This window comes from Gossypium raimondii, chromosome 4 (assembly GCF_025698545.1).
Source record: "Gossypium raimondii isolate GPD5lz chromosome 4, ASM2569854v1, whole genome shotgun sequence".
Taxonomy (NCBI): Eukaryota; Viridiplantae; Streptophyta; class Magnoliopsida; order Malvales; family Malvaceae; genus Gossypium; species Gossypium raimondii.
Genome location: NC_068568.1, coordinates 47,182,740 through 47,210,696, shown reverse-complemented (window position 1 = coordinate 47,210,696; position 27,957 = coordinate 47,182,740). Strand labels below are relative to the sequence as shown.

The 27,957-nt window shown below is 31.3% G+C and overlaps 3 protein-coding genes across 4 annotated transcripts; 2 read left to right on the top strand and 1 right to left on the bottom strand.

Moving 5' to 3' along the window:
* The first annotated feature begins 638 nt into the window (after positions 1 to 638).
* LOC105780670 (WRKY transcription factor SUSIBA2) lies at positions 639 to 6,908 on the top strand. Of its 2 annotated transcripts, none has more exons than XM_012605142.2 (6): positions 639 to 1,132; positions 2,235 to 2,384; positions 3,441 to 4,327; positions 4,433 to 4,591; positions 4,832 to 5,643; positions 6,326 to 6,908. In XM_012605142.2, exons 1-5 carry the CDS (start codon positions 875 to 877, stop codon positions 5,571 to 5,573), a joined length of 2,196 nt encoding a protein of 731 aa, XP_012460596.1. In that variant the 5' UTR covers positions 639 to 874; the 3' UTR covers positions 5,574 to 5,643; positions 6,326 to 6,908. The 2 variants fall into 2 exon arrangements, with proteins under 2 accessions (XP_012460596.1, XP_012460597.1); XM_012605143.2 differs by having other exon boundaries at positions 6,323 to 6,908.
* Positions 6,909 to 10,940: 4,032 nt separating this feature from the next.
* On the top strand, positions 10,941 to 11,585 carry LOC105780390 (protein METHYLENE BLUE SENSITIVITY 1). Its single transcript, XM_012604684.2, has one exon. The coding sequence runs from the start codon at positions 11,026 to 11,028 to the stop codon at positions 11,338 to 11,340; it is 315 nt and encodes a 104-aa protein (XP_012460138.1). The 5' UTR covers positions 10,941 to 11,025; the 3' UTR covers positions 11,341 to 11,585.
* Positions 11,586 to 19,505: 7,920 nt separating this feature from the next.
* LOC105780606 (tyrosine-protein phosphatase DSP3) lies at positions 19,506 to 21,973 on the bottom strand. Its single transcript, XM_012605031.2, has 5 exons — positions 21,673 to 21,973; positions 21,213 to 21,306; positions 20,655 to 20,712; positions 20,509 to 20,552; positions 19,506 to 20,157 (listed from the first exon to the last, which is right to left on the bottom strand). The coding sequence occupies exons 1-5, from the start codon at positions 21,822 to 21,824 to the stop codon at positions 19,843 to 19,845; spliced, it is 663 nt and encodes a 220-aa protein (XP_012460485.2). The 5' UTR covers positions 21,825 to 21,973; the 3' UTR covers positions 19,506 to 19,842.
* Between the last annotated feature and the right edge of the window lie 5,984 nt (positions 21,974 to 27,957).

Genomic DNA, 27,957 nt, shown 5'->3' with positions numbered 1-27,957 from the left:
ATCCACGAGATCATTGTGACAGTAAAAGATAGCGGATTGAGTTTCTTTTTCTTTGAACCTTTGTTGGATTTTTTGAAGGTTTTGGGCCGAGTTTGAGGAAATCTAACTAAAAAAAAAAAGTGAATGTAGGAAAATGAGCATCACTTTAATAGTTTCCAATCGGTGTCAGTTTGGAGGAGCGACAGCTAGGATTAAGAGAACAGATAACAACAAGAGAAAGAAAAAAAAAATAAAGAAGGAAAAAAATGAGAAAGTAAAGAAAGAAGGGAAAAAAGAATAAAAATAAATTATTTAATTATATATTATATAAATATTTTTTAAAATGGGTATTATTTTTAATACTTTATTTTATTTAATATTTAGAAGAAAATAAATCATGAAAAAGATGAAAATAATTAAAAATAAATTTTAATATTATTTGAATTTCTAAAAAGTTATAATGTTTTTTAAATAAAAATTTTAAAATAATTTTATTATATATATTTTAAAAATATACTTTAAACTTTTACATGAATGTGAGGTCAACAATTAAGTATCTATTTTGATTTAATAGAAACTAAAAGTTAAAAGGATTTTACGAAAATAAATCATTATCTAATAATAATTATTAAAAGATAAGACAACAATCTAACAAACAAACAAACCGTAGCTTAAACGAGTCTTCCTCTATTTTCTTCCTTGTAAAATTATCTCTGTGTGTTTCCAAATCCAATAACTTGGAAAAACTGTTTGAAAAAGAAAGCCATTCTTTCAAATTTTCAGCTCCACCCGCACCTAACCACTGGAGCTGAATCGCACTCACTCACTCTTCTTCTTCAAATGCCTAATTGCCAAATCACCGCTGCGTGACTTTAACATTGTTTCTCCCTTTTTCATGGACAACAATGTAATCCTTTTCACTGACCCTCAAGAATCCGTTACCGCTGATGACGATGATCAAGGCGAAGGACGCGGACCCAGCATTGCGGAGAGGAGGGCGGCGACGTGCGGCTTCAAGGCGGAGATGATATGTACGCCCACGTTCAAGAGCCCACTGGGTCCCACATCTCCTCGTTTGCCTTACTTCACTATTTCTCCTGGGATCAGCCCTACTGCTTTGTTGGATTCTCCTATAATGCTGCCAAATGCTCAGGTACCAGCTTTTTTTTTTTTTTTACTAATTATATGTTCCTTGATTATGACTGTCACAGTTTTACGGTACATGTGAAGTATTTTATTACAAAGGTCATGTACTTTTGGAGTCAAATAGGAAGAGTACCGATTAGATGTCAAAAACTAAAAATATTTTTGAAGAAATAAAAAATGAAGTTGTACTAAGTACTAACTAGTTTGGGAACAGAAGACATGATTTTTCTATAATACAATCACATTAAATGGAATTAAAAAAAAAGAAAAAGAGTGTAACAAATAGCCATAGCCCTTTCGCTTAGTTAAGACTATGCCTCCTTTTCGCAGGTTTTCTTTTCCTTGCATTTTGATGAGATTAAAGGACGTTGCCATCAAAATTGTACTAAAATTGGATATTGTGTAATGTAATGTAATATTAAATTCATGGTGTATGGGGGTTATATTAATCCGGCCTTTATTCTTTATAATTGAAAGAATAAGTATGTTCAATACAAAGTCATGGTAATTCTCTTTTTCATTGCTTTCAAGGTTTGCATCTGCATATATTTATTTCAATTATTTCTGTCACTGACCGCCTCAAAAATCTAGACTTCAATCGAAATATTTTAGTTGTTTGGTGATAAGTAAGTAAGCTGCAGAAGGAAACTGGAAACTAGAATTAGAAACTGCTGATAGTCTAGATGGAAATAAACTATTAAAAGCACCTCAATTGAATGCTAATGAAGGGTTCTTAATATCTGGTGTTATTATAATCTTAGTTGATTCTTGTTATTAGATCTGAACTCTGAAAAAAACTTCTTCGAGTACATTTAGAACTTTTTTTTCTTTTTGCAATAATGAAGCATCTTAGAAAGCATTAATAAGTATTGAGTTCTTTATGAACCGGATTTTATTAGGTTCTCCTTGTGTTCTAGCATTGGTATTTAAAAGAAAAATAACTCTGTAGTAAAAAATGTTATTTAAAATTGTTATCCACCCTGTTTAAAGAAAATTGCCAAATAGAAAAAAAAAAGAGGGTTCAACTAATATCTTAAAATTATTGCTCGTGCACGGTTCTGGAGTTTTTTTACTAGCATGTTCTCTAATGACTTCTGTTTCTGGCATAGGCATCTCCCACGACTGGAACATTTCACAATCATGATGATACGGTGGTGAATCATATCAAGGGGGATAGAGACAGAAGTTTAGTTTCTTCTTTGACATGCAAGACACAAAATATGGATTCTCGGCCAAGCTTGTCTAGTGTAGAAGATCAGGTGATTTCCTTCTATTCTAGTACTACTTTGTCGTAAAGTTTAAGTCTCTGCTGATAGCTGCCATATTAATAAACTCAACATGTTTCTAATCCTTCACATGTGTTTATATAGAAACTGCACTGGCAATGGCTTATCTAAACTTGGCTTGTATGATTATGAAATATGAATTGTCCTATTTTCCAGCCCTCACTTGCAACTCAAATTCATTCCAACTTTACGTATTGTCTATATAACATTCTTCATTGTGTGGTACTTCTCTGTTCCCTTTTTATTGTTATCTTTGACGTTTTTCATTTTTGTTTATCAAAACCAGTTAAGCTGACCAGTTTTACGGAACAAGAAGGAAATTACAACAGCCTCTTTTTTATGTTCATCAAACCGGTGGCATTTGCTTTTGGGTAGATTTCTACAGCTCTCCATGAGATTAGTCCCTTATTATTGTTAGATTTTGTTCATTTGAGTTTTGAGTGATGGTCAGACCTTAACATCTTCAGATGCAACAATTCTAAAGGTTTTTAAATAGGAATGTGAAGTGCCAATTTTTACGGTAAAACTATCCTTTCAGAAGTTTGGTTGAAGTGGATTCCAAGTTATTCTAAGTTCTATTCCTTGTTCTACTCTAAGTAAATAGTTCAGAATTTATCTTTGTTTATTGTGATTGTAAATTAATCGGCCTAATTAATCACCCAATGGTTGAAATTCATTTGCTTGTGGATATGCATTATCATTAGATGTTATGTTGTGATTAATTTGTTTTTAATTTTCTTCTTCTTTTTTTGGTAGGAAAGGTTCTTGTTAGATAATATTGTGAACCTGGAGTTATTCTGTAGATTATTGATGTCTAACATCCAACATTCTTTAATATGGTTTAAATCCCTTATCATGCCATCGTGGACAATTCTAAAGGGAGTGATCTCATCCTGGCAGACAGTAGAATTTGATTGGGACAAGTTTTGTAGATTTACATAAGTTTCTGGATTACAACTGATTATAAAAGATGCACTTGGTGTTACATCTAAAACGCTTTTGAGTTAGTGACCAATTTTATATTTGTAGGTTTCTTCCGCTTTCAATCTCGTTCAAAATGCTGAGGTTGATCCTCAACCTCTTTCCCATTTGGATAGACCTTTAGATTTGAAAATTCCCTCATCTTTGTCAAAAGAAGCTACCTCAAGAAGTTTTGCAGCAGATTCAGTTGCTGATGTCGGAATTTTAAATGACATTGTAAATGATAATGCTAATTTGGGATTCCATCCTTCTGAGTTGGGTAGTGGTCAAACATTGAGGCAGAAAGAATCTCTTAATGGACAAGATGTCTGCACACGTCTTTTGGAAGGTGATCAGAAGGTTACAAACACTGCTATGGGAACAACAAGAACATCAGAAGATGGGTACAATTGGAGGAAGTATGGACAGAAACAGGTAAAAGGTAGTGAATATCCGCGAAGCTATTATAAATGTACCCATCCAAACTGTCAGGTGAAGAAGAAGGTAGAGCGTTCGCTTGATGGCCAAATTACTGAAATCATCTACAAGGGTGCCCATAATCACTCAAAGCCTCAGCCTTGTCGTCGGCCATCACTTGGGTCCACTTTATCATCTGAGGAAATGTCAGAGAGTGTGGAAGGAAATGGAACTTCTGTCAAAGTTGGAGGTGGTTTAATTTGGAGAAATTCTCAAGCTGGTTCAAAGGAAATTAAGCTTGGATCTGATTGGAGAGCTGATGGTCTGGAAAGAACATCATCATCTATTGTAACTGATCTTTCTGATCCACTATCAACTGCCCAAGGGAAATCTGTTGGTATGTTTGAATCAGCTGAAACTCCAGAGTTTTCATCAACACTTGCTAGTCATGATGATGAGAATGATGATAGGGCTACACAGGGAAGTATATCACTCTGTGGTGATGCAGCTAATGATGATGAGTCCGAATCAAAAAGAAGGTGAGTTTCTGTATTAGTGCACATGATCAATGGATTTGTATCCAAGGGGTGATGCTTTTAACTTTCACTAACTTATATTTACATCTCTATCCACCTTCATTGTAGGAAGACAGAGAGCTGCATGACTGAGATGAATGTGGCATCTAGTGCTTCCCGTGAACCAAGAGTAGTTGTACAAATAGAAAGTGATGTGGACATACTCGATGATGGCTATCGTTGGAGGAAGTATGGACAGAAGGTTGTCAAAGGAAACCCTAACCCTAGGTACCAAACTTGTTAGCTGTCTCACTTTCTTTCTACATCACATTTCTTTTGCATGTGAAATCAAATGAATCATCTAAAGATGCAGGGGTAAATTTTATGTTTATGCTTCGACCATGCATGTTTCTGCTAGTTTTATGGGTTATATTCATGTATTTATTTTCAAAGCACACAGAAGAAAGATCAGGCTTCATGCTTTCATAAATAAAACCTCTTGAAATTATTTTGTTGCCCTGCTTATAGGAGCTACTATAAGTGCACAAGTCCTGGATGTCCTGTGAGAAAGCATGTGGAAAGAGCTTCCCATAATCTTAAATATGTGCTCACCACATACGATGGAAAGCACAACCATGAAGTTCCAGCAGCTAGAAACAGCAGTCATGTTAACTCTAGCGGTTGTAATTTGCCCCCTACTATGCCCAACACTCAAGCTGCCCTTTCATTATCTAGAAATACCCATCCTCTAAAGCCTGAAACACCAATCCAGGATTTTGCTCCGCCTTTTGATCGAAAGCCTGAATTTAAAAGTGAATATGTGAGACCTGGTTTTCTTGGGGATTTCAGCAACGAGATGAAGCTTGGGGAGGCTGCTCTGGCTTCTGTTTACCAAATGAAGTTTCCTTCCATACAAAAAGCAATTCCTTATGGGTCTTTTGGACTGAACCCCAACTGCATTGCATCTCATTCATCCAGTTCAATTGCCTCAACCATTCCGAATTTTCCAATTTCTTTGCCTTTGAATCTCCCAACACCTGCAAATCTATCATTGGCTGGTTTTGATATGAATAATGTTGGAAAATCAACAGGTCCGATTCATTCTTTCCTTCCAGGGCAACAGTTAAAAGAGAATGGTGTGAGGTTCCATGGGATTAAACAGGAGCTAAAGGATGATAACCTTTATGATCCTTCCCTTCCTATTGTTGACCATGCAAGTGTGTCGTCCTCATCAGTCTATCAGTACGCCATTGGAAAATTTCCATCCTAGATCGTGTTTATTTGCCTTTTAGCAGAGTTTGTAAGACATTGTTTCTACTTGAGTTTCTCCAACATTGAAGGTTCTTTTTCTTGCCATGTTACTTCTCCTTCATATCTATGCTATTTCTTTTATAAATTGCGAAGATATATACATCTATATTTAGATATGTACGTGATATTTTATGATTTTCAATTTTTATACACAGAAAAGTCAATATTCTAGGTTAAAAACTTGGTTGTTATCTTGTGCTTTGTGCATGGTTACAAAACTCTGCCGCTAGTGTGTCAAATGATTATCCTACAAATAAGGAAAACATTGAGGCTTACAACAAAGGTCTCAGCTTGACATTGGACTGTTCTTAGTTTCAGTTTCCAAGCCACTGAAACTTGTTTAGTTTATTTGAAGCAGTTTCTGTCCTATCATTGATGCGAATGCTTCCATGTGCTTTTGTTTGAAGTGAAAATGACCTGTCTTGTTTTCTTTCAAGTTATTGAAGAATAAGGTATGAGCTTAGGATGGATTTTCCTGTATCTGTTGCTAAAGAAGATTGCTGGTAATTAAAGTAGGTGCATAAATGGTTCAATGCGTGTTACTATATCATGTATCCTCAGCATGTCAGTTTTCTTGATTTGCAATTTCAAATATCTTCCTGAAGCTTACTTAAGACTAGGATCAAGCTGTGTGTGCAATGTCGTCCTTTTACTCCTTGCTTACAGAATTCATGTATTTACCCGTGCTTTTTCTGTTTGTTTTTGTAGCAGGTATGGAATCAGTTATCAAATTCGCGTACCTCTTTAGCCGGAGAAAATAATGACAAGGAAGAAGCTGGTGGTAAAATGATAACAAGAGCAAATGCTCTGTAGCTACAGGGACTTTCTGGCAAAGCAAAGAAGCTGAAAGCATGCATGGCTGTGAGTGGTGTGTAGCTTCCCCAGATTTTTTCCTTCCATTTTGGTAATTGGACATTATAACATTACAATAAAAGTTCCAATGGTTTAATTGAATCAAATAATAGTAGGATAGCTGTCAACAAAGTCACTGGTTCAGTAGTAAAATGTTTTAAGTTGCTTTGAAATCTTGGTTGACATGAGATCACCCAATCCCTTTCCCTCATAAGAAAAAGAAAGAAAGAGTAGGATAGATGAGATGCACATTCTGGAAATGTTCAATGGTGGAATTCGTATTTAATGCAGAATGCAATTTGATTCCATGTTTTGACTTTCCTGAGCACCTATACCAATACCTATATATAAAAGGAATGGGACAAGTAGCTCATCCAGACCATCTTTTGTCTTTTTTTACATTTTATAAAAATGGTTACATTTTAGTTCTGATTTTTTTTAATATTCTTAAATTTGAGATTTAATTTCAATATTCTAATTTGTAATATGATTTCGTCTTTATATTGTTCAATAATTAATATTATTAACTTTTTTATTAAAATATTACACTCCCAAAGAGAGAACACGAGTTCGAATCTTAATGATGATATTATTGGGAGGATAGGTATGAATCTCAAACATTAATCGAAATAAAAAATGTAACAATATAATGGACAAAAGATTTAAGTACCAATTTAAGACAAAAAATTGTAAAATTTCAAATTAAGAGAATTTGTCAAGTTTAAGGGTGGAATGCATATTCAAGTTTTTACTTGAAAAGACAAATACTTTATAATACATTACTTCTTAAACAATTTTAACTTTGTGTTAATATATATTTTGTCCCTTTAACTTTTCCACTTGTATCTAATCAATATATTTTTTTTTTGGACATAACTAGTACTTAAACTTCAATTTCGATGCACACTTTTAGTACCTTACTAACAACACCGTTAAAATACGTTGATATGGTACTGAGGCCAATAATAAAGTGACTTGTGGTAGCCTTATATTTTGATATGGGACAATTTTTTAAAAATATTTTAAAAATATAATATTTTTACAAATATATATTTTTACAAAGATAATGAATTTTGACAACTATTTGTCCCTATTTGTAACATCCTTTAAAAGAAGAAGAAGAAGAAGAAGAAGAATATTTATAGTAGAAGTCCTTGAATAAGTAATCTATAAATACATAGCAAGATAAAAATTGAGATCGTTTTTAAAAAATCGTGACATGAAAACACAGAGGATTATTAGTAGGAGTATGTGGTTAAGTTAAAATTTTAATATTGAGTTTAGGAATTAAATTGAATAAGTTAGAAAAGTATAGAGACTAAAGTGCAATTATCCTATTTTATTTTGATGGAAAGAGCTTAATGACAATTTTATCATTACTTAAAAAATCAATGATTTCATTATAGTTTTTAAATGATTTTTTATGAAGTAATAATATTTTAATAATTAATATTATAATATATAAAAAGAAAAAAGAGAAACATCTTTCTCATCCTTCTTTCTTTTCACGTGAAAGAAGGGTAAAGAAAAAAATTGCTTCCATTATTTTCCTTTAAATTCGAGTATAAGGTATGATTTTTTTCAAATTTTTTAAATTTTGAATTTTTAAAGCTTGGTTTACATATATATATTAGTAATTTTTTATTTTATCAAGTATTTTGAAAGTTGTCATTAAAGGACATTGATGGAAGCTTATAAAACTTAAGTGAAATAGAGGAAATTATTAGAAGTGTGAAAAGAAACAAAAATAGATGAAAAGTTTACTTGGTATATTTGGCCATGTTAAAGGGGAAGTAGAGAACATTAGTCACTTTGTGTAATATTGGTACTAAATAATAACTTGTGAAACAGTGAGTACTCTGGTGAAGGCGGAATTGAAAATGGATAGTCGAGTCAAAAGATGTACAAATTTCGGACTAGAAAACTTAAGTTGCTAACTTGATTAACCATGCATATTTAAGTTTGTTTTTATTGGTTTTAGTTTTAGAATGGATAAATGATGTTGTTTCGTATTAAATTGCTCCTATTGTAGCTAAAAACGAAGCGAACATCTTGGAGGAGAAATGAGAAGAAAATGAATAAAGCAATTAAAACTTCGGTTTGTGCTAATATCTTATTTTCATTACATAAAACTTTAGAATATTTAGTTTAATATGAGTAGTTATATTTATTTTATTTTTATGAGTTTTGGATGAGTTTGAATAATTTAGTTAATATTTATAAAATTATGTTTGAGATGAATACTATGTTTTTCATAAGATTAAATTAGCAAATTCATGGTTATGATTTGGATTTGAGTATTATGATTTTAGATGATTGAGCAAGAAAATATTTAATATGCTTCAAATTGAAAACCTATTCTACATTAGGCGATATGTGATTTGAATATGAAACGGAATTGAAATGAGAATTATATGAAATAGAATTGAAATGGATCATGAAATTTAGTTTTTATCTCGTTTCACTAAGTTAGATTAAATCAGATATAGTTGGCATGCCATAGAGTCTATATATCAAAGAATTTAAGTCTCCCCAATTCCCAAAGGGTCGAGGAAGAAAAAGCCAAGTCGGTCAGTTGTTATTATTGTTAGCACCAATTCCCAAGGGGTCGTGGGCAGTCCCAATTCCCTGAGGTTCGTGGACTACTCTGATGGCCCTCACTGCCAAACAATCTCGGGTGGCGGATTCGTGTATCTGGTTATGAGTCTAAACTTCAGTATGGGGTCTAAATTAAAAGAAAAGCAAAAACAGAACTTGAATTTATTTGAATTTCCATATTGTGCAAATTAAATTAATTACGCGATTTTGAATTTAATTGAAAAGCTTTTTTTATTTGATTTGTCAATATCAAAATATTAAAGTTTATTAATATTAGAGTTTTCTTTTATTGTGATGTTATTAATGATATTTATAATCATATTTTAGTTTATTTCTATCAATTATCTGTGTTCAATGCTTATGTTCTGATTTATATGATATTAGCATCACTGAGCATAAAAATTACTCAACGTACGGTTTGTCTATTTTTTCGTGTGCAGGTAGTTAGATTTGCTAGATCGTTTCAATAGCACCCGAAGAATCGAAGTTCAGCTCAAACAGTATTGATGAAGAGTTTACTTTATAGTTGATGTAAATGGCATGTACCTATGCTTATACATATATAATATTATGTCGTAAATTAAATTTAAATATTTTCATTATGTTTTCTTAGTTAGTATTTTATAACTAATGTTTTGATAAAATAGTAAAGCGTAAAAATCTAGTTTATTGATATGTTTTGTGAAATCGTAGTGTTGCACGTTTTGAGAAAGTTAGTCTTTTATAACTAATGTTTTGATAATTTGAATGTGAATATTTTGTGAAAATCTAAAATTTGCAGGGATTTTTATGTAAAATAGGTAGAAATGCTGCCTAAGTTTTTATAAAATAAATTTTACCACTACGTTTCCTTTTTAGAAAAAAAAAAATGGATAAGTGAGTTGTTTCGACAACGAAATGTGACATTTTATATTCAGATCCAACAACTAAGTCGGGTATAAGGTGTTAACGGTTCATCTAGATCTAGACAACCATTTGGTTAGGTTCACTCTAGACATATTTTTTAATATTTTTATATATTTTAAATTTTTATAACATATCATATTTTTATATTATTTTTTATGTTTAAAATATATAAAATCTAAAAAATATATTAAAAATATTATTTGACACCGAATGAACCTAAACAAATAGTTATCTAGATACATTTCAACCTAGACAAGTGCATATTCATTCTAGGCATGTGTTTTTTAGTAATTTTATATATTTTTTAATTTTTCATAAATTATCATATTTTATTATTATATTAAAATATGTATTTTACAAAATTTGATGTGTTATACGTTTTATATATTTTTAGATTTTATTTATTTTATATATTTGGACAAATATATTCTATAAAATGTGATGTGAAAATATATTTTATAAATATACATTTTTAATTTCTTCATAATAATAATATAAAAAACTAACATTTTATGAAAAATTAAAATTATATAGAATTAATATAAAATGTCTCAAATGAATTTGGACAAACGGTAATTTAGATGCAAATGCATCTGGACAACTAGGTGTCCAAGTTTGATATTTTTAAATATATTTTCATTTTGATATGTATCAAAATACAAGACTATCATATGTCACCATGCTATTAGTTCATAATGCCATATCAATGTACTTTAATGGTGTTACTGCGGAGGTACCAAATTGCATGACAGAATTGAAGTTTAAGTAAATTAAAAAAATTCTAGATACCGATTAAATACAAATAACAAAGTTGAAGGGGCAAAATACAAATTAACCATTCTTATAAAAACTAACAAATCATATATAAATTATTGATCTAAATGCTGGGTCACCAAATGAAACCCACTAAACTAAAGCCCACAAACACTGAATGCCCAATCAATAGATAAGCCTATAAATTCTCACCCTTTCCTCAATAATTCCAACCTTCAGTCCACGCCCCCCTTTTATTTAGGGTTTTTGATTCCTTCATCTTTATCTTCGATCAATCAACCATGACTGGCAAAGCCAAGCCAAAGAAGCACACAGCCAAGGAAATAGCGGCGAAGATCGACGCCGCCACAACCAATAGAGGCGGCGGCAAGGCCGGATTTGCTGACCGTTCGGGTGTGGAGAAAGGTGGACATGCTAAGTACGAGTGTCCTCATTGCAAAATAACAGCTCCAGATTTGAAGTCGATGCAGATTCATCATGATGCCAAGCATCCCAAGGTTCCCTTTGAAGAGTCAAAGCTTGTGAATCTACATGCTGTTCATGTGGTTGAGACTTCCAAGCCTCGTCCTGGTGTTAGGGGCAGCCTTAAAAAGTGATAAAAAACCCCAAAAAATGTGTTTTTCGTCAAGCTTTGGTGTTTTGTGATGTTTCGAAATATGGGTTTGGTTCCTTCTTCATCTTTTAATTGTTTGTCACGCTTGCAGTAGAGATGGGAATGAGAAAGGGGTTGGGGTGAAAAAAGTTGGATTATTCTTGTAAGGGTCCCCCTTGATTTGATGTCGATGATGAATGGTGTTGTTATAGCTTCCTCATTTAATGCTAATGAAGTGTTTGTGCAATACATGTTGTGCTTGTTTTATGCTTTTTGTTTCTTCTCTTGTAAGCTTTTAAATTTCATTGCTTTCTCATTCGACTGATTCTTATGGTTGCTGACTAATTGTAGGTTGTTTATGTGTTGCCTGATGGAATTAGCAAATAGGTTTTAGTTGCTGTAGCTATGATTGATTGAGAAGTGTGATAGTTGAAATGCTTGGATGTTTTCAGTTTGGGATTGTTAAGATGATTTTCAAAGTAAGAAGAGCTTGGGTTTGTGGCTTCATGGGATTAGTAACCTTAAAAAACAGTTGTGCCGGAAACGGTGATGTATATAGTTGAATCAAATAAATGTTTATATTTTAAAAGTTAATGTGTAGTTTTGAGATTAACATCTAGATTTATGATTGTTGTGATTATTTCTAAATTTTTTTGTTTTTGGTATAATCATAGTTGTCTTCGATTGTTTTGCAGTTTGAGTCTAATCCTATTTGGGTCGGGATGATCATAAAACCCTTCCAGTTCAAGTATCGAAGAAGTTCACTGCAATTTATTGTTCAAATTTGATTAGAATTAGTAGTTGTTTAAAGATCTTTGTGGTAGGTAATGTCATTTCAAGAGCTAATCAGTTTCTTTTATGCCTTTTGAGTGAACCTTTACATTTTGCTTTCCAGTTTGTGCCCCGCTTTAACTTTCATCTTACTACAAACATCTACATCTGTTCTTGTGAATGAAAAGAGTCTTGACAATTACTTCAAACTCATCGTTTTCTTAAGGTATAATTTAAATTTTGGCTCATGAACATGAGAACTAGATTCACTTGTATTTTTGTTATTCATTTTGGTATCTGAATTTGGCAATTAGATTCATTTAGGTTTTGTATTTGGATTCCATAAGAGTTGATGATTGTTCTTGGGGTTGGATTGGTCGGTTGGATGAATGGGCGGGTTGGATCAACAATTGATCAGTATATTGGTCCAAAAAAAAAAAAAACTTATATTAATGTCTTTTAGTTAAAATAAATATAAAACATATAAAAATGCATTGCTAATATTTTTTTATTATTTTTTTAATATTTCAAAAAGCTTTAACACCAAATAAGACATTAGAAACAGTACATAAATCTTAAAAGTTAACAATGACAACATAGAAGTCTTAAAAGTTTAAAAAAACAACACAAAGTAAGTCTTGAAAGTTAACAATGGTAGAACATAATAATAGTCAAAGGTAATGTCACATCCTAAATTGGAGAGAGGCAAATAGATGAGAAGGCTACTTGTTTCGGCGCACTTATCAAATGTATGAGAAAATGTTGAGAGATTAGATCGTCTTCAAAAGTACGTCTTATGAGAGTTACCGTCAAAGGTATGGTACGCCCGATTTGCTCAAATGTTGTGTAGAATGGGTTTTGTAACATGTCTAGTTGGGAGTCAACTGAATGGATTGACTGGTCAAATAGCATCTGCATCAGATTCTCTTTTATATTTCTCTCGATCTTTTGTTGGGCATTTAAGGGACAATTTCTATATGCATTTAACATTTGTCAAGATCCATTAAAAGGAACTGAGTATATATATATGGTAAGAAGGGAACATTAAGATGACGTTTATTCCTTCTGTTCTACATTCAAGTTCTATTTCTTAAACCCAAATATTCTCTTGTTCTTCATTAAATTGTAAGCTAGGGTTTTAAGGTTAATCGGTGGATGTTTTAACCTCCTGGTAAGTCTGATAGCTCCGTATGTTATAATTTTGAAAGAATAAATATGTTAAAAGACATAAATACAATAGAGAGTGAATAGGAGACCCTGCATGGGGGTTGTATGTAATTGATATATTGATAAATTGTCTGCAAATGGGGTTTTAATGGTAATCACATGTTCTTTTAAGCAGTTGTTGCTGTTGGTTCAAGAGGGACGATCGAATTTGGAACTCCAAACTACAACAAAGGTAAGTTTCAAGTTGGTTTTTATCTTAACTTATGTATGTTAATTTACAATGGAAATTCATATGTTGATGTCATCTCGGATAACTTGTGAGTATAAGTGTGTGTGAAGTATAAACAAATGAGATATATGAGTTACTACACGAATAAAATGATGTGTGGTATATATGCATGTGAAATTAGACATGAGAGATTATGAATTAGTCAGGTGTGTGAACAAATCTAGGTAAGTGTGTTCTATGTTAAATGAGTAAAACATCCATTTGTGATGCCTCCGGTAGGGAAGGTACATTGTTAATCGGACAAGAAGATCACGACGACAATGAGAATATTCATGGTATAGCCTCCAATGAGATGTAGGTTGGACTGACAAATCACGACATGAAGATATGTATAAGATCATGTGGGAGAAGCCCATGGTACCCTCAAAGATAGTTTACTGGGATAGTAAACACGAAATTTTGTGAAACCTTTGTGGCGTAATTTGTGACGCCTTTGTAGCATATTCTGTGAAGCCTTTGTGGTCTGGTTAACCGCCTATGTGGCGTGATCTGGGTAAATTTTTTTATATCCCTATTTGGTTAGTCTTGTGACAGAAATTGAATATGCTTTATGGGTACTTCATGAAAGAGTTCTCAACAGTGTTTTTGAAAAGTGAATCCGCCATAATAGCTCGCCAGTACAAAGAACTTTACGTATTCGTAGTAATAATAGGTAGTTTAAGTGTTGGCCAGACTTGAGTTTGCCTACAGTACGCATGCAAGAATTCTAAATTCTATGTTATCCGCCAAATTTGAAAACTTTTCATGCTAGCTACATAGAGGTTATCTAGAGTCTAAGCTGCCCACCAAATTGGGCGTCCTCATGATATGTAACATGGTTGTCTGGGATTCCATGGGATCACTTAAAATGTTTTATCCATCAAAATAAGTTGTGATCTGACTGATAACCTAATAGTGGCCAAGTTCAGTATGAGAGTCTGTCAAAGGTAAGATATGTACGAAGTTCATCTTAAAAGATCAATTAGTATAAGTATTTGCCAAGAATGATATCTGTGAGTACGCCATCCTGGGCGAAGTGTTCAACATCCGTTCAAGTGAGAATTCGTTGGAGATAGGTTCTATATGGATATCCTTATGAGGAATACAACTGTTATCTGAAAAGGAAATGAGATCCACATCGAGTGAGAAATCGAAAATTTTCCTAATGATTGAATTGTGTGTTTAATGGTAAAGTGTGAAAGTTGGTGTATATGTATGTGCTGGTATTAGAAGGTAGCTGCTAGAAATTGAAAAGAGATCTAGAATCTTCAAGTTGAGGAATTCAAAAGAGACGTTCAAAGGTAACCTGGGTTAATTTCACTAAGTTCATTTGAACTTACAAGCGATTGTTTGATGTGCAGGTTTCGATTAAGGTTTTGGTACGCTAGGAGGAGCTAAGCCAGGATTGCGCCAAGATAGCAATTCGAGTTGCGATATTATGCATACAGAGGGCACCATAGGAGTTTGGCACTTAGTACATTACGCCATGAAGAGTATGTCTTTACACAAAATTTAAGTTGTAATGCCATATGCTGTTTTTGAAACTTTGATGTAACTATAAACCATCCATTTTTATTTTAAGAGTAGTATGAAAAAAAATAAGAAGTAGGTTTTAAAATGGTTTTATGTTGATTTTAAAATTTTGCTAAGTGTTTATGTGTTGTAACATCCGATATCCAAATCCGGTGATTCAAGTTGGGTATAGGGTGTTACAGTTAACCAAAAAAAGCCTTGAAAGTTCAAAATAACAGCATAAAAAGCAAAAAATAACCTGAAAATCTAAAAATAACATAACAAAAATAGCTCAAACAAAGTCTCCAAAAGCAGCTCAAAATAAGTCTCAAAGGCAACACATAACTAAAATGTAATAGTCTTTAATATTCTCCATTTGCATCCATTTCTTCTCCCCAAAAGATCTCTATTTGCATTATCCCTACAAAATATGTATAAAATATGTGCAACTGAAGAACATTATATATAATATATATTATTTATTTCGGTTAATTGGTTAATTTGGTTAATTACCCGGTTTCGAATTGAATTACTCGATAACTGAAGTTTCAAAAAATCATTAACCGACCTCTGACCAAACTAAATTCGGCTATCGACCGATTAACCGAATTAGATCAATATTGTCGATTAATTCAATTTTAACCGAATTGTAAATACCCTTAGTGGAATAGATGTGGATTCTTTTGCAGCAAAACATGTATTTTTTTTACCTTACAACCTGTAACACCCCATACTCGACTCGATCGTCGGGTCCAAGCTATGGAATGACATGACCATTATCGGTGAAACTAACATCACATATGTACTATACAATCATTACATGCATTTAAGTATAAACCACATTCAAATTACTCTATTTAATCATTTCTGGGTCCTAAGCGAGGTTACGAAAGCTCTTTTGTTAACCCGAGGGTAGTTTAGAACCAAATTGTAAAATTTTCAAAGTTCTAGATCGACGTTGCGACTTCATAACCTCCACGTCACAAAATGGTCAAACAGTGAGTCACATCATGACTTCAAGCATGTTGACGTTGCAACCTCACTCATTGTCGACACATGTTGCGACGTCGAAATCTCGAAGTCCTGACATTGCCTCTATTTTGGCAACTTAACACTTTGGTAAATATTCATTTGCTTTCAAACCAACATCCAAGTCACTTCTTTCAACCAATTACAAATAAGATGCTTTTCAACCATGTCAATCTAACTCAATTCAAGCATATACTTACCTAAACCAATCACTCAACATTATAAAATTCAACCTTTAAACCTTAAGGCATAATCAATATCCTATCAACTATCTATATCTAAAACAAATCATTTCCTAATTCAAACATACCATATTAGTACAATTTGGAAATTTAGCACTTAAATGGCTCCAACATGAAGCACACAAAACATGCATTCAATTACATCTCATACTTATCATTCAAGTATACCATTTCTCAAGTCATTTAACAACCTAACCATTCCAAAAGCACACAAAACATGCATTCAATTACATCTCATACTTATCATTCAAGTATACCATTTCTCAAGTCATTTAACAACCTAACCATTCCAACTATCATAATTGCAATCTTTGACATGCCAAGACCTACAAATTAAGGTTATTACACATTCTAGCATCACACAAGACCAAAACATGCCTCAATTAGATCTCATGCTAAACCTAATTCACTAGTTCAACCATTATCACAAAGCCATTAACTCCAAATTGACCATTTGTACAACAAAGGTCCTTAGTACGTGCCACAATGTCTAGACTTAAAAATGAATATATATCTACCATCTTTTGATAGTGTGTGCTCCTTCGCTAATCGGCTCAGCAAGTTCCACAAGGTAACAATCTACAAGGAAAGAAAACAACTAGAGTAAGCATTAAGGATGCTTAGTAAGTTCAAATGGAAATACAATACTTACCAACATTAACATTCAATTAGACACATAATGCCTTAATTAGACACATACCAACATTAACATTCAAATAGTTTAGTCATACTTGCATATCATGAAATACATTACTTAATACTCAAGGCAATGTAATGTTGCATATCAAGTTATAAACATATACCATTCATATTCAATACAATTTCAAGTTTTTCCATTTAAATGAATATCACCCGATGGAACTATAGTAAAATGGACTAGGATACATGGGTGACTAAATTGCTCACACAAGCTGACTTATATTAGGTTACCCGTCCGGGCTAAACCTAAATTATATATAACCCGAAAATTTGCAAAAAAATGCTAAACCTCTTTTACAACATGTAAAATCCCTGATCAAGCTCGCGTATAACCCTATTGGCATGCCAAACGTATCCTAACCTTTTACTAAGCTCACACTGACATTATTTTCGTATATATATATATCATTACCAATCCTTGTAATTATCCATAATTCAAATTGTACCATGTACATTATCACATACTTCATTTGCTTGCCCCATAATCAATCAACTTTCACATTTATACCTTGTACTATTACATAATAACCAATGATCATATAGTATTACAATTTAGTCCATTACATGCCAATATCACTAGTTATCTAATTATGTCTATATATATAATCAAACACAAATCACACCTAGTATAAAATGAGATATTAAGTTCCATATGAACTTAGCTATTTGAAACGTCAAAATGGATTGATTCTTCGGGACTAATAAGAAATTTTAGCTTTTCCTTGATTAACTCCACTTTGATCCAAATCTTGATCTATACAATTATTTTATATCATTAATTAATACAAAACATTTTCATACTATACTATGATATGCATGATCCTATATGAATTTATTTTTGGTTTCCCTCATATTTTACATTTTATTCAATTTAGTCTCTGAACTCAATATATCTTAGCTTGATTAAAATCCGATTTCATATATTGTCAATAGGGATCTTATACCTTCTATTTCTAACATAATTTTATTACAAGTTTTACATTTATTCAATTTGGTCCCTAAAGTAACAAAGTTAACAATAAGCTAAAATAACGTTACAATCTAGTCCATTTTTCCTTAATCTAAGCTTAAAATCTATCAAATTCAAGCTAATTCTTCAAGAAATAAATAATGAAAACTTTTTAAAACTTTAACAGTTCCACAAATTGGTACATGGGCTAGCTAAATTAAACACCCAGGACCTTAAATCTATAAAAATTATAAGAGAACAACTTGAAATCACTTACTAATTAATGGTCGAATGTAAAAGCTTCAAAATGGTTTTCTTCCTTAGGTTTTCTAGGTTTGTATGGTTGGGAGAAATAGATTCCACTATCATTTGTCTTATATACCTTAATTAACCCTTAATCACTTAATTAATTTAATCATACTTTTTTTAACATAGTTTATCATTTAACCACATATAATGGATTATACCATCATCATCCACTAACTCTTACTGAAAATTGGTTTTATTACCATTTTGGACCTTGGGCTAATTTCTATTTTAATCCCCAAGCCTTTTGTTAATTAAAAATCTATAGCGATTGGACTTTTACAATTTAGTCCCTAAGCCATAATTAATCATTAATTCGGAAAAATTATTGGATCAATCTTTATTACATTTTTATATTGTATCCTTTAATATTCATGGACTCGGTTTATGGAAATGGGATTTCGAAGCTGTATTTTTTGGTACCACTGAAAATCGGGTCGTTACACAACCATCCTTAATAAAAGTCACAATATACCCATCGTCACACAATTGACTTACACTGATCAAATAAAATATTACAACATGATAACGTAAGTGACTAAAGCGTAACAATTCAAACATAAATGACTAAAATATAACCTGAGACAAACAAAAGTGACTATTTTAATAGTTTACCCTTCCCAAATAATATAACCTTCCTCTGTTTTCCAGAATTTTCATCTTACAATTCCAAATAAAGCTACCCATTCCACATTTCCAACAGTTAAACCAGTCTCATCATTCAAGTTAATAAATAACCAATCATTAATAGAAGTAGAGAAGAAAACTGTTTGTATTTAATCGATTGATTTTTTTTCAGAAAAAAGAAGATATTTAGCAGTAACCAAATTGTAAAATATTACGAGGGAGCTTTCCTAACGATGAGAAAAACATCAATGGCAGCAATATGACCAAAGCTTTCACATGGTGACCAGGGAGCTGCGTTAACAACTCAGATTAAGGTCTAATTTAGGAATGTTTGTCAAAAGTGTTTTTGAGAAAAAAAACATTTTTAGGAGAAACTAAAATTTTCAGTTTCTGGCCAATTTTTGACTTAGAAAAAACATTTTTTCTCTCAAAAAATCAATTTGTTTATGAATGCTTTTGTTTCAAAGTACTTTTAAAAAGCATTACTATACCGCTTAACCGGTTTAGTTGTATTTTTTTAATTAGTTCGCATATGAACTTTAAAAATTAATATTCGAGACACTTATATTCAAAAAGAAAAAAAAAATAAAGCAGAAACATAATTTAACAGTAACTGGTTGTAATTATATCGCAAAATACACCATAGTCAAACTGACATTTGAGAGAGAGAGCAATATCTTCATTGATGTTTCTTTGGGTGAATAATTTCAATTAATGCAAACTTGATCTTATGCTAGAGTAATAGCTGTACAGAACCTAAATCAAGATTTGCAGAAATGCTTCTCCTCCTATGTACAATAAAATAGAAGCTACTATCCCAAAGGGAATATGTTGTACTCCAAGATAACTAAGGTATCTTTTCACAATGGGTTTATATATATATATATATATAAGGCAATTGCAAAACTTGATTTTAAGAGAAAAAAAAAAACTTTCTCAAACCATTAAAGAGAAGTGTGAATTCCTTCCGTTAATGTTATGTGCCGATTCTTCATTCATATCGAAGTTATTTGGGGTTTCTGTACACTCTTCACCGTAAAGCAACCGCCTCTTTTTCGAACCATATCCTTGGTACTGATATATGATGCTGTGAAGACACTGCGTGAGGCATACGATGTCAAATGTTTCTATAAATCTCAAATCAGCACTCCTGGATTTCATGCCTGCAAAATGTTGGTACTCCTCAAACACTGATGACAAGCACCAATTCTGCAATTTCCTCAAGCAACCAACAAGGCAACCCGTGCGATGCTGCATCATTTATTTATTTATTTTTAAGAAAAAAGAAAAAGTCAGAACTCATTTCGTAGGAAATAGAACCAAGAATTTCAGTATTAAATCCAAGGAAGTAGTTATGGCCTGAAAGCTAAGTGCCAAATGAGTTCCCAATATATGCAAATAAAACTAATCTTTTCTCTCAACAAAACCCACCAAAAAAGCCATATAGATTTTTCCATATGGCTTCCATTTCATTCAGAACTGATCAAATATAGTAATATCTTATCAGCTAAGTAAACCCGCACAAATGCCAAAAATCAGCACCTTTATTAATTCAGTTCCACAAGCAAAGCTAACATTTAATAGCTGAATTTGGACTATTACCTTTCCACGTTTGCAATGGATCAAAACAGGATGATTTCTCACATCTGCAAACAAGATGATAAAAACATGTTAGATATCCATCAAGTTAAAACATGCTGGTAAAAGAAATAAAAACACATAACTTCCATGGTTTATGAATTCAGTACCAATTAAGATCTTGAGAGCCCCTCTAATGGCATCCTTGAGTGAAGCAAGAGAAGGCTCCTGAAAGGAATATAAACAATAATGTAAGCCGAAACAGAACCAAAATCAATTTTGCTATTAGCAGTCAAAAGATACAGCTAAGGATAGAAATACATGTACACACTTGATGAAATTATTTTCAATTTTAAGATAAGTTATATTTGACTTTCTAGATTCATTTATGATTTATCCATATTGCACAAAATTCATCTTGACCAGAAGGTCCGAATAAGTTCAAGAACTAAACAAATGATAACTTCGACCAAATTTCAATATGTAGTGTAGAGCAACTCGGAACTTAATCTTTCACCAATCACTGACCCAAAAATCTTATGAAATTTTGATATTAGTCCACGAGATTTGTTTGAAACAAAGCAGTATTAGACTGGCAATGGATTCAATTTTATCTATTACAAGAGCAAACAACTCAAATTCGACAATTATATACTAGCATTGATCAACATATGAAAAGCTCTCTAAATTGCGGTAAAAGCAGAGAAAGTAAGCGTAGGCAAAAATACCGTTTTCCCCTCGATCCCGAACTGGAAAAGCCGGATATTATGCGATCGAAGGAACTCCAAATTTTCCTCAGGATAGGGTTCTGGGCACAAGTATCTGTGCTCATAAAAATGCCATATACATTCAAATTTTAATTTTGATTATATTTCAGAACACTAAAAATAACGCGCTACGTCAGGAAAAATGATACGTTTTAATCCTTCCAAGCTGCCTTCTTTTATCCCTTTTATTGTCTAATTTTTCTTTTCATAGCAACCAAGCAGGCAAAAAGAAAAAAAAAAGCTAAAAATAACCAGAAGAACTTACTTTTAAAAACAAAATATAGCAGTAAACATGAACATGCAAGAAGTGATAATAGTAGGAAAAGAAAACATCATCAATGCGACATATAAGAAATTCGATTCATTAAAGCAACCGGACGAAATAGAACTTCTATTAATTATTAAAAAAAAAAGAACATACATGATGGATCGAAGATTTAGGGTTTTTAAGAAGGCGAAATTGCAGGGTCGAGGGAAACTAGATCTGAAAATGCCTTCTTCCACCATCGAAAAATTAGGTGGCGGCTCCAGAACGACGTCGCCACTCTCATCTCCTTCGACAATGAACCCCATCTCTTCTCTCACCTCTCTCTCTCCTTTTTTTTTTTTGTTTCCTTCTGTTGAGCAAATCAAAAGAAACAGAAGTATATATATAAAGGATGGATAAAGAAAAAAAAAAGTGCAGAGACGAAAAAAGCCAACAACGAAACGAACATGAGGTTATGGTTATGGATGGAGGGGTTGGTTATAAATAGGAGGTTTCTTTTTTAGAGGCTGTGAACGACACCGTATTGGCTTGTTGGTTAGGATTCTGATTCTTCTTTAACGAAACTTCCTTTTTCCAGAAGCGTTTAATTTGCTCCCTTGGGCCCGGGTGCCGTGTTTGACCAATTTTATTTTACTTTAATATTTTGACCGAAAGGTGAAGATTAGGGCTAAAAGTGGAAATGAAAGTCTTCTTCCATCGTGTTTTTTATTTAATAATTCGACCGAAAGGTATCTATTAGGGGTAAAAGTGGAAATGAAGGCTTCTTATAGATGACGAAAGTGATTAGATTTGCAAGGGGACGACTAGTCACATTCTGTGAATTAAAACTATTAACTTATATTTTTTAAGATAAATAAATTTATTTTTTTTAAATATGTTAGAAATTTAAATTTTAAATTTTTAAATTTTTTAAATTTTAAAATTTAAGTTTAATTGTTAATATTATGATAACTATTTTATTAAATTTATTTTCATCATAATGTCAATTTTTTTAATGAGAAATTATACAATTCGGAAAAAAAAAAATAACAAATACTCGTTGTAAGTTCGGAAAGACAAGCTCCATCAACATAACAAAAGCTTCAGTTTTAGACAATTGACTCTGTCATAACTCAAGCATAACATATCAGAAGTGATTTGCAAGCACTAAATACAACGAGAAAATCAACCCCAGATGATCCAAAGCAGCGAGCATAAATCGGTAAAAGAACTAAACATCCACCAAATTAGAAAGAATGATGACAAAATCAACTCTAAAATCACTTGTAAAAGCAAGACTAAAAAGCGTATTACAATAGTGACAAAAACTTCTAAAAGTGATTATAATGTCAATTTTTAGTTATATTACTATTGAGATTTTTATTTTAAAATATCACATCAATAAATTTAAAAATTAAACTTGAATTTTGAAATATAAAAATAAAAAATTAAACTCCTAAAAATAAAAGTAAAAAGGATTAAATTCTAAATTTGTAAAAATTAAGACATATTTTAACCATAATGTTTTTAATTTTGATAATGAAAATACTTTAACAGTTGTATTTTTAAAGATAAAAGTAGTTTTACTTTTTAGGAAATGGAAGTTTTGTCTTGGATTTAATATTTTGAGTTTTTAATTCCACAGATAATGTTAAGAATTTATAATGTGCTTTTGGTAAACTAATAAAATAATTATTTTTGTTTATCTTAGGTTATATTTTAGTCACTTATGTTTGAAATATTACATTTGTCACTTACGCTAACATGTTGTAACATTTTAGTTATTAAGTCATTAATTATCGTTAACGGTATAATAGTAAGCTGACGAGACACATTAAATCATCATTTCAAACAAAAATTTTAAGTTAAATTATATAATTGGTCCCCATATTTTTTCGTTTTAAGCAATTTAATTTTTTTCTTTTATATTCTTTTAACTTTCCTTTTTTTTCTTTTTTCTTTTCATTCTCTTCTGCTTTTCAAAAAATATTGGTTGTTGCTCTATTATCAATGCGGAGCTATGGGGTACTCTTGACGGCCTTCAATTAGCATGGAATTTAGGGATTAAATTTGGTGCTTGAGATGGATAGTATTGAAGCAATTTAGTTGGTTCAAACAAATTCAACTGAACATCACTCAACGGTGCTACGAGCTATAAAAGATCTCTTACAACTTGATTGGATGATCCATATTAAATGTAACAGCCTGATTTCGACCCTAATCGGACATAGTGGTTTCGGGACCACAAATTTGAGTCGGAAAAATATTTTAATATTATTTTGTGTGTTTATTATGTGTGAATTTATATCCATGAAATTTTCGTGTTTTAATTTTTATTGTTTGAGTGCCGATTTAATAAAAAGGATTTAATCGCGTAAAATAAAAATTTAGGGGTTAAATATAAAAACGCCTAATTGTTGTTGTCTTTTTAAATGGGAGGATTTATGATGCAATAAGACCAAAAGAAGGATAGTGAGCGACATTTGACAAAACTAACCTTAAGGTATATGTTATATATTATTATTATAAGGTTAATTTAGTAATTAGGTAAATTATAACATTATAATCAAATAAGTCATAAAAAGATGAAAGCATTCATCTCTGTTAGCCGAATGTTGAAAAGGAAGAAACCATCCATGGCTTCTTAGGTTTCGGCATTTACTTAGCTTGATTAAGGTATGTTTTGATTTCGGTTTTTGATGATTTTTACGTTTTTGTGATCGTTGCTTCGAGTACTACAAGACCCATGCTTGAATTTTTGAAATTTATGATGATTTGTGTTTTTCCATTGATGATAGCTTGTGATTTTTTATGTTTGATAATGAAATATGAAATATGAAAATATGTGTTAGATTAACATGTTTTATCTTGGGATTTTTTTGATGAATTTGAGTAATTAGGTTTAAATTGTGAAAATAAAATTTTGGAGGACTAAAATGCAAAATAAATGAAATGCATGGACTTGTATGAGTATAATAAATATTCGGCCTAAGCATAGTCTAGTCAAAATTTGAATGTTTTGTGTTTTGTGTAATTTGGACTAAATTGTGAAAAGTGTAAATGTTAGGAGCAAAATGGTAATTTGCCCATTTAAGTGTTTTTGAACTAAATTGAGTGAAAATATGGTTGAATAAGTTTAATTTAAATATGTTTAGATCAAGAAAAGAGAAATTCGAATTTGGATCGGGGGAAAACTAAAGTCGTCGACTAGCTGTTCCGTTCCGTTTTACATCGTCGAGGTAAGTCTATTAGCAATTTAATGTTATTAAATCAGAATATATATATCTATCATACATTTAATAAGCTGGAATTAATAGTATATAAATCGAATAGAACTTTGTGATTTTCATATGTGTTAGCAGAACATATGAATTGAATTAGTTAGATTCAAATTAGTGGTATAACTTACATGTATATTAGCTATGGTATGCTTTAAGCTCAAGGAAATGAAACTAATAGTAGAATTTACATGGTTAAAGTTCAAATGTATGATACAAGTTTATTGAGCTGAACTTAATATTATGAATTTCATATATATATGTGGTTCAATATATATTCAAGTTCTTGAGCTGAATTTAATGTATGAATTTTATATACATATATGGTTCGAATATTAGTTACAAATTCCTTGAGCTGAAGTTAAAGTTGTGAATTGTACATATATGTTCGAATGTGTGTTTGCTATGGAGAATTTAATATAATTAAATTTTTACGGAGATACAGTTATTGAGTAAGACTTAGGTAATCATAAAGAATTATACGAAAGATCATCTTTGTATATGAGATTTTTAGACTTTACGTCTAGCATGCTTAATGCCGGTGAAATATTTCAGACTTTACGTCTAGCAGACTTAATGCCGGTGAAATATTTCAGACCTTACGTCTAGCAGGTTTAATGCCGGTGTATTGAATCAGGCTTCAAGCCTAGCAGGCTACGTGCCGGTGAATTTGTTCAATATATGTATTTAGAAAGTTTATGTTTATTGTCAATGTAATATCAAATGGATTGTAAAAAAATTTAAATAAACAGGTATGTATTATGATATATCCTATTCGATGTTGAGGTAAGTATATTGATTGATTGTATATAAAAGTGATATTGATAGGTATATATATGTATTTGTCAAATAAATATTTGGCCCTATGCTATAGTAGTTTTAATTCAAAAGTTTATATAATGTTTATTAGATGTAATGAAAATGTTCTAAGGTTAATAAATGTTTAGATAATAATTATATGTGGTACTTACAGTTTTAATAAATTTACTTAAGGAATTATATGATTCTTATATATTTTTGTTATGCTAAAGACTTACTAAGCTTTATAAGCTTACTTGGTGAGATCGTTAGCAAAGTTCATCACTCTATCTACTGTTTCGGTATTTAAATGTTTGAACTCAACTTATGGCATGTATAGGCTGGATGATATTTTGAATGTTGTATTTTAAAATTTTGTATTTGTAATTAATAACCATGCGAATGTGGCTTATTTCCTTGCGGTTGAGTTTGTTTTCAATTCATATGTTTTGTACTAGTGGTTTAAAACCAAGCTTATACTTAGGCATATTTGATTTTGGTTTAAGCTTATGATATATAAATATATGTAATGCCTATGTCTTGTTTTTGAATTTGTTGATTCGGCTATGGAGTTAGTTATTTGGCCGAATGTACACGAGGTTGGATGTCATTTAGTTTGAATGTGTCTGGGTTATAATAAATAAGTTGGTATTAGTCAAATATGTCCTATACATGTAATATGTTTTGAATTTGGTATTATATGAATTCGGTTATGGCATATAGGTAAAAGGTTTAGCATGTTTTAGATGAAATGGTTGTTAAATTTAGTTCATGAAAAGGTGTTTACATTAACAAAATGTTATGAAATAAATTAGTAATTTGCATATGCATATTGGATTATATGAAATTGAAAATCACGTATAATTTGGTATTAAACTAATTATGAGTATGAGTATAGTTGACATGTAAATTGCATAGTCCGCTTATGTTTCTTTTAAAATGGCTATAATAGTATATTCATTTGTGCTAGTTGATAATATATAATAATGTATGTTTTAAAGCTCTTAAATAATATTATATATATATATATATATATTTAAAGTAAAGATAATAATGTTAAAATGAAAATTTTTGGGATTAGAATTTAAAGTATTATAATTTTAACGGCTGACCGAATATGTGTATATGAATAAATGAGTAGTTAAGTTCAGGTACATTTTGAGTTAAACTAATAGCATGTGAATTGTTTGAATTCTTGAATTCTAATGAACATCTGTTCTGAGTTGTGTTATGTCCGTTAATGCCTCGTAACCTTAATCCGGCGACGGATACAGGTTAAGGGTGTTTCATTAAACATGTGTTTAGGGAGGGTAACAAGGTAGCTGAAGGATTGGCGTAAATGACATCCTCAAAACCGTTAGGCAAGCTAATATATATGCAACCACCAGATGAAATTATTTAATTATTGCATGATGATTATCCTGGAATGACTTAGACTCATTTAGCCTAGTTAGGAGTTTTTCCTTCACATTGTACCAAAAAAAAAAAAAAAACTCGTAAAATTCACTACTTATAAAAATATGTCTAGGAATTGAACTTGAGATTAATAATTTTTTTTACATAAATACTTTGCCACTTTACCCATTATTTAAGTATTATATAGTTCTTTTTAAATATATTATTAATATAAAATTTGTTCTTTTACTCGTGAAATATAATCTAGTGTTGTTTTTTCTTGTACAACTTACTCATACTAGAGAAATGAACTAGTACCATACACACATCATTATAGATAATTCTTACGATTCGGTCTCGCAATATAAATATAAGGTAAATACCCTTAACCAATGAACCAAAAATTGAAATTCTAATATTGTTTTATACTTTAAATTTTAGTCCCTATATTTTTATAATGTTATTAATTAGTCTAAATAGTTAATATGGTCAATTTTTCAATTAAAACATTACATAGTCATATATAATTTGAAATCAAATTTTTTAGTCCAAAAAGTAGAGGCATTAAATTCTTGAAAATAAAAGTGGTTGGACTAAATTCCGAATGTACGAAGTGTAAAAACCTAAAGTCATGGTTATTTAAATCGAATCGAACCAATCGGGGTATCGATTAGGAGAGAGGCATTAGACTAGTTCACTCGCGAGCCGAAACAGACCAGTTGAACCAGGAAAAAAAATTGATTGAACCAATTTTTATTTTTAAAAACATTTTTAAAATTTTTAATTATTTGTTTAATGATTTATTTGATCTAACCATACAAACTAGTGGCTTGACCAATTTGACCAGCGGTCCCGTTTTAAAAACCTTACTTAGAGTACATTTTTAATCTCCAAATTTTTACTCTATAATTTGACGCAAACAAATAATCAACCCAACGCGAAACATGAGTGGACTATTTTAGTATATTTAAAATTTTTCATTTAAAAG